The 14,170-nt window shown below is 43.2% G+C and overlaps 1 protein-coding gene across 28 annotated transcripts in view; it reads left to right on the top strand.

Annotated features, from left to right (window-relative positions):
- rbfox3a (RNA binding fox-1 homolog 3a) overlaps positions 1-14,170 on the top strand; it is a 1,730,437-nt gene that overhangs the window by 1,547,745 nt on the left and 168,522 nt on the right. For all 28 annotated transcript variants that reach the window (XR_005457923.1, XR_005457925.1, XR_005457924.1 and 25 more), the window contains one exon: positions 831-1,079. Coding sequence is in view for 23 of the 28 variants with exons in the window: in XM_038776720.1 (XP_038632648.1) it covers positions 831-1,079 (249 nt within the window). In the remaining 5 variants the exon portion in view is untranslated. The remainder of the gene's footprint in view (positions 1-830; positions 1,080-14,170) is intronic.

Genomic DNA, 14,170 nt, shown 5'->3' with positions numbered 1-14,170 from the left:
TCAACATATGCCAGAAAACATATCAAAACACAGCCAGCTTTTAATACCGGACTGTATAGAGGATAATTGTTATATTTAAAATCATCACTCAGCAATTGGATGGAGGAACATTAAAAGAAAATGAGGTACTTCAGAAGGATGCCTTCTTGACAACCCCCTGTACACGGACCACAATGACAAGGCATGTGGAATGATTGGCAGTGTGATAAAACAGCTCTGCTTGAAATGGTACGAGCTCTTGTTCTCTTTATGTGAAGAGTCTTGAGTGACTGATCCCTGTCGGTGGGAAACTGAGGGCCTGTTATCAGAATATTCGGCTGGTTCTCTGATTTAACCTATCAATGCAACAGCTGGAAATGCTGACAAAACTGCAGTGCTCAATCACAGGCTATAATCAAGTATTTATCAATTAATTGATCTCTGGTATTTTCCCAAGTGGTGCAATTGCGATCTGCTGAATTGCTATGTGTGGTAATGGTATGTTTTACAAAGCAGCATTATTTTCTAAGAGGACTGCACATCAGTTGCTGTAATCATTTTGAGAACAATGCGTACACATATTTTGGTAATTATTAAACTCTAACCAGCTTGGGATAATGAGAGCTTGTGTGACTTCAGCCCCTGAGGGATTCCACGAACATTTTTTGTTCCTGTCCTCACTTGGGAATTCAGTGCTTTGGAATATTGCATTTGATTCCTACCTAAAGTTCACTGCGAATGTCTCTTTGCAAACTAAGATGATGAATTATAAATCTTTTTGCACGGATTATATAAAACAAGCGCAAAACGGATTTAACTCTGGTGCTGACAAACGTTATCATTTGTTTCAGGGTAACCAAGAAGCGACAGCCCCTCCGGAAGCGATGGCGCAACCCTACCCCCCTGCCCAGTACTCTGCACCACAGAACGGAATCCCAGCTGAATACGCTCCAGCACACCCGCACGCGACTCAGGACTATGCTGGACAGACCACGGTACCCGAGCACGCCATGACGATTTACACACCAACACAGACGCATTCCGACCAGCCATGCACTGATGCAAACACACAGTCCTTAACGGGCACATCCACAGTACCGGTAAGTGAACAATTGCCAATTACAAACCTGCATTATGTTTGGCTAATGAGCAGCATAGGAGTAGGGAGCAAAAATGCCTGTTTGAAGAAAAGTACGATTTATTTTGAAACAAAGAAAAATTCCTTCTCTTAAAGAGGTGTTAGGACTATTACAGCCCTCTTACATCTCTGTTACTGGAGATAAATTGAGGATAGATCAGAAGGTAGTAGTAATCTGTACAGTAGTAGTGAACTTGGTCAGGTTTAGGATTATATCTATAGATGCCCACGCTGTAAGAGTGTGAAAGGTGATGGAGGCCAGGAAGCTCTCCCATGTTGGCTTTGTGCTTCAGTATCATGGCAGGGTAACTGGAGCTCCAACTTGGAGTTAACTTATGCTGTTGGGGCCCGAGGAGTGCTTGGCAATGTCTCGTGGTACCAGTTGGTAAACCATCTGCATTCTCCAGCATGCTGAATGCGCTCACGCACTACAACTAACCCTTGCCCTGTACATAATCTTTGGCACTGATACGAAAATGGCTGGTGCAGCCTGATGCCGAAAAGCAATATCTGGAGGCACAAGTTCCAATCTTGCCACAACAGCAGAGGAATTAAAATTCAATGGTGTGGGTGACTTTGGAATAAAATGTTGGTACCAACGATGGGGACCGTGAAACTAATCAGTTTGTTGTCAGAACTCATTTGGTTCACAAATGTTTTTCAGGCATGGAAACTATGCTGTCATCACCTGGTGTGGCCTACATGTGACTCCAGACCCAAAAGCCTCTGAAATGGCCAAATTACTGAGTTGTATTCAAGACGGTGGCTCAGCATCACTTCCTCAAGGGCAGTTAGAAAAGGGCAATAAATGCTGACCTTTCCAGTAATACCCAGATCCCATCAATTTAATCCAAATGCAATTTTCATATCTTTATTCTTTCATGGGATGTGGCCGCTGCTGGCTGGGCCAGCATTTATTGCCCATCCCTAATTACCCTTGGAACTGAGTAGCTTGCTAGGGCATTTCCGAGGGCTGTCAAGAGTCAATCAAATTTCTGTGGGTCTGGAGCCACGTGTAGAGCAGACCAGTTAGGATGGCCGATTTCCTTCCCCAGTGGGCGTTAGTGAACCAGTTGATTTTTTGGAACAATCAATGACAGTTGTTCTGGTCACCATTACTGATTATAGCTTGATATTTCCAGATTTATTGAAATTAAATTCTACCAGCTGCTGTGGTAGCACTTGAACGCCTATCCCCAAAGAATTAGCTTCAATATGTGCAGGTTAGGTGCAACGGCCACGCTAAATTGTCCCTTAGTGTCCAAAGGTTAGGTGGGGTTACTTTTTACCACATCCAGTGGGGAGACAGTGGCGTAGTGGTATTGTCACTACATTAGAAATCCAGAGATGCTGGGAAATGCTCTGGGAACCTGGGTTCAAATCCCACCGTAGCTGATGATGAAATTTGAATTGAATAAAAATTTGAAATTAGAAGTCTAATGATTATTGATTGTTGTAAAAAGCCATCTGGTTCCCCTTTGGGAAGGAAATCTGTTGTCCTTATCTAGTCTAGCCTACATGTGACTCCAGATTCACAGCAATGCCTCCTCAAGGGCAATTAGGTTTGGGCAACAAATATAGGCACTGTTCCATAAACGAATATAAAGAACAGACCAGCTTTGATTGAATGCAGGGATTTCATAGGACCTGACCTGACTTGGTGAGGGTTTCAGATGTGCAGTTGTATTTCATTCTTGACTGATCTCATCGTAATATTATTTATCTCATTGTAACAGTGATGAGACAAATAATAATAATGATTAAAATAAATAATGATCAGCCTGTTCGTTTTTCCAGCTTCTCTGTATTTATACTAATAGGAGTTTGGAATTTAGTCAATAGCTGATATTTATTTATTAACATTATCACTGCATTTGCCAGCTCACTAAATTCATCTATTTTGCAATTAAATAATAACAATGATTTATACTTCTTGGGTAGGAAGATTCTATATCCATTAAGAAAGGATCTCAGAGGATCTGGGGCGGCACGGTGGCACAATGGTTAGCACTGCTGCCTCACCACAACATGGACCCAGGTTCAATTCCGACATTGGATGACTGTGTGGCATTTGCACGTCCTCCCTGTGTCTGCATGGGTTTCCACCAGGCGCTCCGGTTTCCTCCCACAGTCCAAAGATGTGCAGGTTAGTTTGATTGGCCATGCTAAACTGCCCCATGATGTCCAAAGGTTAGGTGGAGTTATGGGGTTACAGGGATAGGGCTGGGAGTGGGCCTAGCAGGGGTACTCTTTTAGAGGATGGGTGTAGATTTGATCGGCCAAATGGCCTCCTTCTGCATTGTCATGATTCTATGATAGCCATTTTACCACACTCTTAACTATGTTGGACATACGAGGGATTTGTTCCTCGAGTAGTCATAACATTTAATAGGTCAGATAAAGAAAGTTTGACAGAAATAAACTTTGGCAGATTTTCATAATGAATTTAACTTGATACTTTTGTTGCGAAAAAACCCCTGAATTTCTGCCAATGAATTAATCTCAAATTGAGTAGATTTGACTATCAAACCATTCCTGCAGTGCTGTGAGGGCATTTCGGAAAATGTGACTCTCTGCAAATAATTTCAATTATAGGCAATGTATCTTATTGTCTATCAGCAGCAAAAGTAGTGTTCGGTACATGCTTATTATGGAACAAAAGAAATTATTGCATCTTAGAAAGTTCAGTGTGGAAGAAAGCCATTTGGCCATCAGACCTCTTGTCAGTGCTACCTTTACATTAGATTTATCGACTTGAATTGCTTCCCTGCCCTGTTTTAACTTTTTGTCTCTCAGGATTTAAATAATTCTCCCTAAAATATAGTGTTTGATTCAGCTTCTATAATAGCTTGAGCTAATGCATTCCATATTCTTAAATTCCAACACTTACAAATTCCAATGTGCTGGAAACAACATGGGGGGTAGCATGGAAGATGAGGGGGAAGGGGCTGGTAGTGTGCGGGAATCTGGCATTCCCTTGCACTGTGTTAACATAATTTGTCCCTGAAAAATTCACCTCAGAAAGTCAGTCTGATTGACAGGCTTGACTTCCCATCAGATCAAAAGCACATAAACCCAATCTCTGATGCCGAGGGGTCGGGCCCCTGATCCTGGGTGGGGAACGGTCAGGGAGACGGATTTCCAACCCGGAGGAGTCTGATCCCAGGCAGTGAGGGTGAGGTCTGATGGTGAGTGAGCCTGGGGTCAAAATGAAGCACTTTTGCTCCCTCTGGTCCACATGGAATGTTGAGAAGGCGGAGACCTTCTGCCCGAGGCTCTTCTCGCATCACTGCAGCTGCCGGCTTTCCTCAAATCCAGGGAAACCTTTTTCATTGTCAGCGTAATCCCACTAGGAAGGTTAAATCCGACTGCAATGTTCCGAGGGAAGAATGGGTGAGCCACATTAAGTGGGGTTAAAAAATTAAATGTAGGCAGCCCAAGACATGTTCCACCACCCCGTAAATAACCAATCGCCAGAGGTGGGGTCGGGAGCAGAGAAGAAGTGACATGGTTTTTTTTTTAAAAACAGAAAATGCTGGACAATCTCAGCAGGTCTGACAGCTTTTTAAACACATGGATTAACAAGCCAACTCGGACCATTCCTGTAACTCCTGCAAGCTGGTTTCAGGGTGGTATGGTTAAAGATCCTTGCTTGCTTTGGATAGAGAACTGAAAGGAGGCAACACGTATAGTTTTAAATTCTTGACAGAAGACAGAGTCTGCTACTGCTGGAAATTGGTATATGTCAATTTGATGTGTAGTGGAACCTTAAAATGGATAGATAGTGATATTACACCAGTCTCTCCTGTCAATAATATTAAATTAAGATTGACCTAACTGTCAAATTTCCTTTAAAGATGACAATTGTTTGTTAATAATACCCCAATCAATGCTCCCATTCTTAATCTTCCAACAACTACTGCACTCAACAGAAATGAACCTAGAAAGTGGAACTATTCATATTCCCATGTACTACCATCAGTATTAAACCGCACATGTTATATTCAAGTAATTTAGTACATTAAAATTGCAAGCAAAGCCTGTGCCTTACATTACTGTTTGGTGGCTGAAGGAACATAAGCAATAAAGTGTAGAAAATGTCTCAACCCAAAAATAGGTGTATGTAGTTTTTTCTTGATTTCTTGGCAGCTTGTTAAAAGTACAGAAAACAATTTAGGATGTAAACGTTACAAACTCAGAGCGGCAAATAAAAATTGGTGCAAACTTGCCAACTAAGGAAATGTCACAAATTGCGAACAAAGCAGGGAACTAAAATGTACCTTGCCTTAAAGGAATGGCAGGATTGAATGTGGTCCATAAGAAAGGTTTGGAAAAAGTACTGCTGTTGGATGGAAACTTTAATGAATTTTAAATTTTGCAAGGGCAATGGAGAACACATCCACTTGAAAATAATTTGGTGATTAAAAACAGAAACCTCATTTAATGTGGCAAACTGGCCAGATTGTCCTGCGATGGCACTCTCTGTTTGATAGACATGCATTTGCTCGTAAACTTTCGATCGGGTTTCTCAGAGCAAGCTGCTGACAGCAGGACATCCAAAAGGGTGCACTGCCCTCTACAGGAAATCTGGGATTGATCAATGTAAACAACTGTGTATCTTCCTAAGCAATCAGTTTGAAGACCCATTTATGATTGGGGTTTCCAACCTATGGATCGTGACCCCCCCAGTAGGGTCACATGATGGGCAATTGGGGCTGTGAGCCCTCTGTCCTCAGTTGCAGCAATGGCAAGTCTGGAGTGGAAATATATTGGTCAACCCTCAGATTGGCTCCCACGTCCCTTGACTTGGTCTGCGTACAATCTTTTTCTTCCCTTGGACTGGTGGGCATGGCCTAATGAAATCAGTTCTGAGGCCCAGCCACTGCCTCCAATAGAGCCTGCAAAATGGTGGATGAAAAAAAAATTACTGCCTGTTCTCCAACCCTCGCACCCTGCTCTCAAAGCCCTATCCCTTTGCCCCCTCCCTCATTGCATCAACTTACTCATTCTCAGAACTCTCTCCCTCATTCAACTTCTCCCCCCTCTCCACTTCCACACTGCTCCAGCCCCCTCTCTCACAGCTACCCCATCCCCACTCTTAGAACCTCACTTTCCTCCCCCACTTTCTCAGAGCTCTAGCCACCTCCACCCTGACTCTCAGTCTGGGCCTACGGCAAGTTTCAAGTTTCAAAATGGGGTCAGGATGGGGAAACAGTTTGGAAATCAGTGATTTATGAATAACACGGAGTCTGACAAGGAAATTCATTTGTATTCAATTCAATGTCAAAGCAGACACAGAAAATTGTAATAATAGATAGAGATAAATGAGATGGAAAGAAAAAGAAAAAACGTAATAATTAAAAGCTGCAGGAATGTGGTTTCACACTTGTAAAAATTTAATTTTCAGTGCCAAAGTGGTTGTTTATAAGTAACTAAGACTTCTATTGTTGTTAAAAAGATACTTAGACTGCACTAGAGAAATCCTAATTTTTTGTGGTGAATTTAATCTGCACCTATAATGTCTGTACAGTAACTTCATGCCACATATGTGAATGGGGAACCAGATGGCAAGTTGCCATTTTCCTGCTGTTACGACAGAGTGGAGTATCTCGGTCAGCACCTCCCGAATTTTAACCTCCTGAGTTTGCAGTCCAACTTGCACATAAATGATGGAGAGCTCTGTTGGTCTCATTGTAATTTCCATAGAAATAACACATCATGACAGTGATATACTCCTGTTTAAAAGCTTGAATATTTTTAAAATAAAGGAGAGCTCAAAATCTTGTGCAGTGTTGCATTTTTACTAAAACGGAGCATCAGCTGTTCATAACTTTGATTTTCCTTTTGTCAACTCTGATTCCTGCTTGCAGTGTATGAATCTCTGAATGCAGAACTTGACTGATAGCAAAAAGGAGGAGGATGGGTTAAAATCTGCTCGTGCTGGATATCCACCACATACTGTTAGAAACCCCAAAAGGGCTAATTCATACATTGCAGTCAACATCCAAAGAGCAAGCTACGCTACATGAGAGAGGTGGTAGCTGTACTGATCAGGAGCTTTCCTCTCGACCTCCATCCTACTAACATCCAGCACCCTGAGGATTTGGTGCCCAGAGTAGGTCGTGGTTGCAATGCCCTCTGTCTTCTTCAGCAGCACAGCGAATAACCTTGCTGTATTTTTGGGATCTTTTCTCCCCTTGTTACCCCGGATTATTTCAATTGCAGTAGTTTAGATCACTTTTGTGGGCAAGTCACAAATGCCTGAACCTTAGGGCATGTCCATCCCAGACTTGAGATCTAAATAGCCTCCAGAAATATCACCAGGAAAACAAAGAAGAAAACTCAATTTGTTCATTCATTTTTCATATCTCTGGACTAGCCCTGTACCTTGTTTAAATGGAGCAACAAACCGTGTTTTAAGTTTAAAACCATGAAGTAAATTTAACTAAGAAAGAAAAAACAAGCACACAATATATTTAAACTAGAATTCCTTCCACATAATTCCTTGAGTGAAGAAGTATTAAAAGGATCCCAATTCTAACCGCTAATATCATCATTTGTAAAAGATGATTGAGGTTATGCTGTGTTTCTTTTCTTCAATGTCTTACCACGTTAGAAGCTTGTATTAATCTCACCCAACTCCCTCAGGAGTTTCAATTGACCAGGCTCCTTCTCAGATTTTCAACTTGATTCCCCAGTTTCAAAGTTTCATCAGATCTCGGGAAGAGTGTTGCTGGGGTTTCCTGGAGTTTGAATAATTAATCTGGAACATTTTTTTTTTAACGTACTTTCAATCAAATACAAGCTGAACCAATCACAGAAAATTGTTTTTGAGTTATTCCTGTCTCAAGCCAGAGACTGACTAAACTTGAAAGGCGGCCACGGTTTGCGCTGTCGCTTGATTTTTTAAACATAATTTTTTGTGTACGAATTTAAAAGGAACAGCCACCACGCCAGATGTAGGCAAAGCACTAAGTGCTGAATTGTTATGTCCCTGACCCTGATCAGGACTTTTGTTTTGGGGGGGAAGGGGTGTTACGAATGGTCCAAAAGTTACCGGGAACCATAAAGCCTGAATTCTCCCACATGTTGTACCCAATTATTTTTTATATATGGTGTCTATATGGTGGCATAGCTCATTCTCCACCTGGATACCAACCTGATTAACAGATTTGGCCTTCAGTCAGTAGGGAAGCCTGTTGGGGGTGAAGGACCCGTAGTGTCGGCACCTGGGTTAATCTCGGAGAGGGGGAAGGGTCGATGGGGGAGGGGGAAGGTTAAATCAGTCGGGTGGGCTGCCAATCCCTGGGGCCCAGTGTGAAAGGCTGTGCGAGGAGGAATTTGAATGCTTGGGAATGGGGGATATGGGGGCCGAGGTTCAATGCCTAGTGAAGAATTGGAGTTCTGATGAGGCCTGGTTGTGGCAGGATATCGAAGGCCTGTTGGAGGTTGGGATTGAAGGCCTCAATGTCAGTGAGGATATGCCCAATCACCATCCCGACTTGGAAATATATCGCCGTTCCTTCAGTGTCATTGGGGCAAAACCCTGGAACTCTCTCCCTAACAGCACAGTGGATGTGTCTACACCTCAGGGACTGAAGTTGTTCAAGAAAGCAACTCACTACCACCTTCTAAAGAGCAACAATGGATAGGCAATAAATGCTGGTCTAACCAGCGACGCACACATCCCATAAATTAATTTATAAAAATCTGGAAATTGAGGGTGGCACGTGACACAGTGGTTAGCATTGCTGCCTACGGCGCTGAGGACTGGGTTGGAATCCCGGCCCTGGGTCACTGTCCGTGTGGAATTTGCACATTCTCCCCGTGCCTGCGTGGGTTTCACCCCCACCACCCAAAGATGTGCAGGATAGGTGGATTAGCCACGCTAAATTGTCCTTTAATTGGGGAAAAAAAAATAATTGGGTACTCTAAATTTATAAAAACAAATCTAGGAATTGGCAAGTAACAAACTAATTTTACTCTTAAGAAAATGCTGTATAGTTACTTTTAATTTGTTTCTTCGTCACTGCAAAATGCAACAATTTTCCCTCAATATTAGTAAAAAGTTATCATTTGATCTGAAAAAACTATCTAAAACCATGATGAAGGATGGTCCTGTGACCCACATCTTGTAGTTCCTTGCAGCTCAATATTCCCTTTAGATTTTCTTTGTAGTGGGTGTGTTATTAACTCCTCTGAGCACTAAGTTATTTGGCCATGGACAGCTTTCAAAGCTGTGATTTACATGATTGCAAAAAGTTCTCCCAAAGAGCGAAGAAGTTGTTGGTGACCTGTTTATTTCAATGTGTGCTGCATTCCACATTGCTGTGTAGTCAAGCACCCTATGGATGCAGAAGTAATGGGAACATTAGCCAGAAAGCACAATAATTTCATGAAGCTTTAAGGAACCTGTTGAGCATACTAACTTGCTATATTTGCGCAAACTGGGTGTCATGATAAGCAGAATCTCAAATAATGTAATCCATCTGTGGGATGCACTATTAGAGGTTTTAACAAGGTTTATGATTTTTAAGAGCATACTTCCATCTGGGAATTATTTTCAGTTGCCTTTTTAAACTTTTAGAAATGTGTTTGAAATGTAGAAGTGAATTGGACGATAAGCTCGGCCTGGTCAGCATTTAATATCTCCACCTCACTTCCCCTCGCTCCCCCACCATCATCCCCACTACCAGCAACCAATTTCTAGCATAGGGACAGGTAGTGCAGGTACAGGGGTACACAGTAGAACTACACTTCATTGAAAAGGAGGATGGACTCCTATGAAGATTAAGATGTGAATCCCTGTCACTCAGTGGAGGCTTTAGAGCATGGCACTGGCACCATTTTATTTCATCCAAAATCACCTTAAAAAAATTCTAAACAACTGGCCAAGAGATTTCTTCTCTGTAAAGTGGTGGCATTTACAATCCGTCATGTTAAATAAATTTGCCCAGTCACTGAAAATCTGAATGTTAAACCTTTGTTCTTCATTTCAATTGATCCGGAGCTAATTACATCCTGTCACCGCGGTTTCTTCTCATTTAAAACATTTTTTTTATCATTTCTCCTTTGGAAAAGAAAAACGCACAAAGGGTTTTTCAAGGCTGGAAACCCGTTACGTTGATTTTATTTTAATAGCCCAGAGAAGCTGTGCAAGCTGACGAGGTGACTGCCTCTTTTCGCGAGAGGTTTTTTTTTTCCCAGGGTTTTAAAATCATTTCAGGTTAAGAGCCACTCACTTTAATCAGCTGCAATGAATCAGTTTGGCTGATGGCCATACTGATGGCTTCAATTATGTGCTGAGTCGCAGCTACCAGCATTCCAGAGGGGAAATCTGCAGAGGACAGCACTTCAGAACAATTTCCCAATAAAGGCAGGGAGTATTGTATTAGTGCCTTTCCAGCACATAGATCGGTCAGGTTCCGTATCATCTGAGAAGCTAATACGATTAAAGGATTGTTGCGATGCTATCAGGAACAACAGGGCATGTTAGTCCCTGGTGCAGGGGAGAGAGAGGCAGCCTTCTGGATTAAGGTCCACTGGCACTGATAACGTGACAGTCTATGATGAATAACATCCAATAAATGCTCTCCTTCCCATGGGTTTAAAGTAGACGCGCACCAGCTCTTGTTTCCCAAAGACTAGAGTACCGTACAGCACAACGGCCAGCAACAATTAATATTTGATTTCTACATCCCCCCCCCCCCCCACCCCAAACGATGCGGCACATCTGAGCAACCTGTAAAATGCATTTGTGCCAATCCGTACTCTCCAAGTTGCATTTCCTAAAAACAAAACCGAGATGGTCCGATTTCTAAAAATCTGGAAGCGACGACGCAGCAGATGGGTAATGAGCAGGCAGGTTTAGATGTGAGCCTGTAAATTTCAAGTGTATTGACAACCAAAATGTCAGGATAAGCTGAGGCAGGCATTACGATTCGTGAGCATCATCCATTCAATATCCTAGCCACACCACCGGGTTGTGGCTGGAAAATCAAACTTTCCATTTCAGAGCAGATTTCTGCTCCAAGACGTAACCAGCCACACTTAAAGATTATTCATTTTGAAATGAATTACGAGTGAAATTTGACGAGCCACAATTCAGAAAATCAAAATGACAGCTCGTGGGTATTGATATGCGAGGGCCAAAGTAACTTCAGTTGAAGATAGATGTGCAATTAAATGCAGAAAGTTCAAAGCTGCGTGTGTGGACAGGTCTCCCTGAGATTGTGAAAATGATATGTCCGGCTCCCCATTCCAACACATTGAGCAGCATGAAGTTCCTGTGCTCGCACTGACAATAGGAAATAAGCCACAGAAAGTTAAGGCAAGGCACGTCACTTCCAGTCTATGTATCTTTTAAATAATGTCGTAAATGTTAATTATACTGCTAGTCAACCTATCTCGCCCCGAATATTAACTATTATTATTCAGGCTTTAGTTGTTAGAGAATTTTTTTTAAATGTTACATATTTTGCTTAACTATTATCTTTCACACTTTTATTTAAATCCCAGTTCTTTCTTTATCCCTCTTTCATTTTTCCTTCTGTGCCTGATTTGACATTGAATTCACCTAATTCTAACTACACTTCCTTCTCAGTCTTTGCACATCTACCTACACAATTCTTCAACCTGATTGGGTAAGGAAATATATTTGCTTGCTCTGTTCACCCAGATGCCCATTTCCGATTCGCATTTCCAGCAGTTTGCTGGGCAAAATATCATTAACATTAAGCAGACAAGAGCAAGTCTAACCAACAGCGGGCACAGTTGGCCTGTCGCAGCTATTTTTAGACTCACAATATTCATATGTAAATCTTCCACCACTCCAATCTCCTACTGTTTAGTTTTATAGCAAAGTGTAAAAAAAGGAAGATTGCCTCTTCCTTGTACATCTTAACAGTTAGTGAACCCCTACGGCGCTGAGGATCCGGGTTCGAATCCGAACCCTGGGTCACTGTCCGTGTGGAGTTTGCATATTCTTCCCATGTCTGCGTGGGTTTCACCCCCACAACCCAAAGATGTGCAGGTTAGGTGGATTGGTCACGTGGGGCAGCACGGTAGCATTGTGGGTAGCACAATTGCTTCACAGCTCCAGGGTCCCAGGTTCAATTCCGGCTTGGGTCACTGTCTGTGCGGAGTCTGCACGTCCTCCCCGTGTGTGCGTGGGTTTCCTCCAGGTGCTCCGGTTTCCTCCCACAGCCCAAAAGATGTGCAGGTTAGGTGGATTGGCCATGATAAATTGTCCTTAGTGTCCAAAATTGCCCTTAGTGTTGGGTGGGGTTACTGGGTTATGGGGATAGGGTGGAGATGTTGACCTTGTGTAGGGTGCTCTTTCCAAGAGCCGGTGCAGACTCGATGGGCCGAATGGCCTCCTTCTGCACTGTAAATTCTATGATATGTTGATGTTTTCCGGTCCCAACACAGCATCGCCAATACAGTGGTTATTTCTATTTATCTTGCTGAACCACAAGCCTTCCCTGATATCGATCAAATGACCACACAACCAGTTAGTTAGTTCAAAAGATGGTTTATTTACATATACACGAGTTATCTCAACATGCAAACACAGTATATACTACGTGTTAAACTACACCTATCAGCTACAATAACCTATACTTAACTTCAGGGCGACCAGAACTGTGCAAATGGGTAAGGCCTTTATCTGGATTTCACTTGGCTGGTTCGAAGAAAGTGGCTCTGTCTCTGCTTTGCTCATGTGTCAGGTAGCAATCGTTGGTCTTGAACTTGGTTGGCTGTTCCTGCTGCAATTGGGTTGGCACTGGCCAGATCCAAAAGAGACAGAACGCATGCTGCGTTCTCTTTTTTCCCTCTGGGATTTCACGCTCTTTGGGACGGTCCTTAACCTTGGACCCAATAGTTCGACAGGGCTCTGATCACTGTCTTCGATTACAACCAATAAAGGGGCAAGTGCCTTGGTGGTTGGGCGGGTCCTTAATGGTCATTGACCTTGACAGTTGTGCCTTCTGTGTAAGGGGAGTGGCGCCGATCAGTCTGTGGCGGGTGCTTGATTGGAGTTCTATTGTCCTGGGAAAATGGGCCATTAAATGCAAACGAGCGGTGGTTTCAATTAGGTCTGGTTATCTGTGTTTCAGATACACATAGGCTCTGTATCTGTCTGAGTCCTGGATTGGCCATAATTCCCATGGGCCTTTGCAGGTGGCCATCTTAGATGGCTACACTAAACTTCCCCTTAATTGAAAAAATAATATTTTGGTACTCTAAATTTATTTTAAAAACACAGTTAGTCAACCACCAGACAGATTATTCCCGTGTTTACAACTTTAAGGTTGTGATTTTACGGCAATGTTGCGCCCGAAAAGTAGCATGCCATGCAGTCGAAGTTCAATAGAAGCCGGGAGATCCTGCTCCCTGGGGTATACCCGGTCCGCAATGCCTCACGAGATCTAACGCAATCTTGTGAGATATTGAGATGTAAATCCTGCCCACCCTGGGCAGGATCGCACTTACGCAAATCTGTATATTTAAGTGAGACAACTAGATACCCAAGGCATTGGGATCTATCTCCTTCACCTTGGAGACCCCGGGTGACTAGCGTTCAGTATTGGTTGCCATGAATGGGGAGCAGATTGAACGCAACTTGTGGGATCTCCCAGGGGATCAGAGTGCCAAGTGCATGACCTTTGGACATGGTGATACTCTGGGCATCCTGGCTCTGCCACCCTGCAGTGAGACCTAGGTGCCAGCCTGGCATTGCCATGCTGTAAGGGGCATTGTCATGGTGCCAGTTTGGTACTGCCAAGATGGCATTTTGTGCACGGTAGCAATCTGGCGGGTGGTGCCTTGTGTGGGTGTTATGGGCGGGGGGGACCCTCTTTTAGTGCTTTGGGGGTGTCAGGGGTCACTTCATGGGCTCCAGAGATCGGGACACCATTTAGAAATGGGGTCCCGATCTCTCGCTACACTGGGGAGCTCCTCAGTGCACAAACAGGACTATGTGTGACCTCAGCCATGCGTTCCCCACGGAGGCCCCCTATCTAACGCGAATGCTGTTTTATAGCGATGTGT

Source organism: Scyliorhinus canicula, chromosome 18, assembly GCF_902713615.1.
Source record: "Scyliorhinus canicula chromosome 18, sScyCan1.1, whole genome shotgun sequence".
Taxonomy (NCBI): domain Eukaryota; kingdom Metazoa; phylum Chordata; class Chondrichthyes; order Carcharhiniformes; family Scyliorhinidae; genus Scyliorhinus; species Scyliorhinus canicula.
Note: the sequence above shows the minus strand (reverse complement) of the source record. Positions and strands in the feature narration are given on the sequence as shown.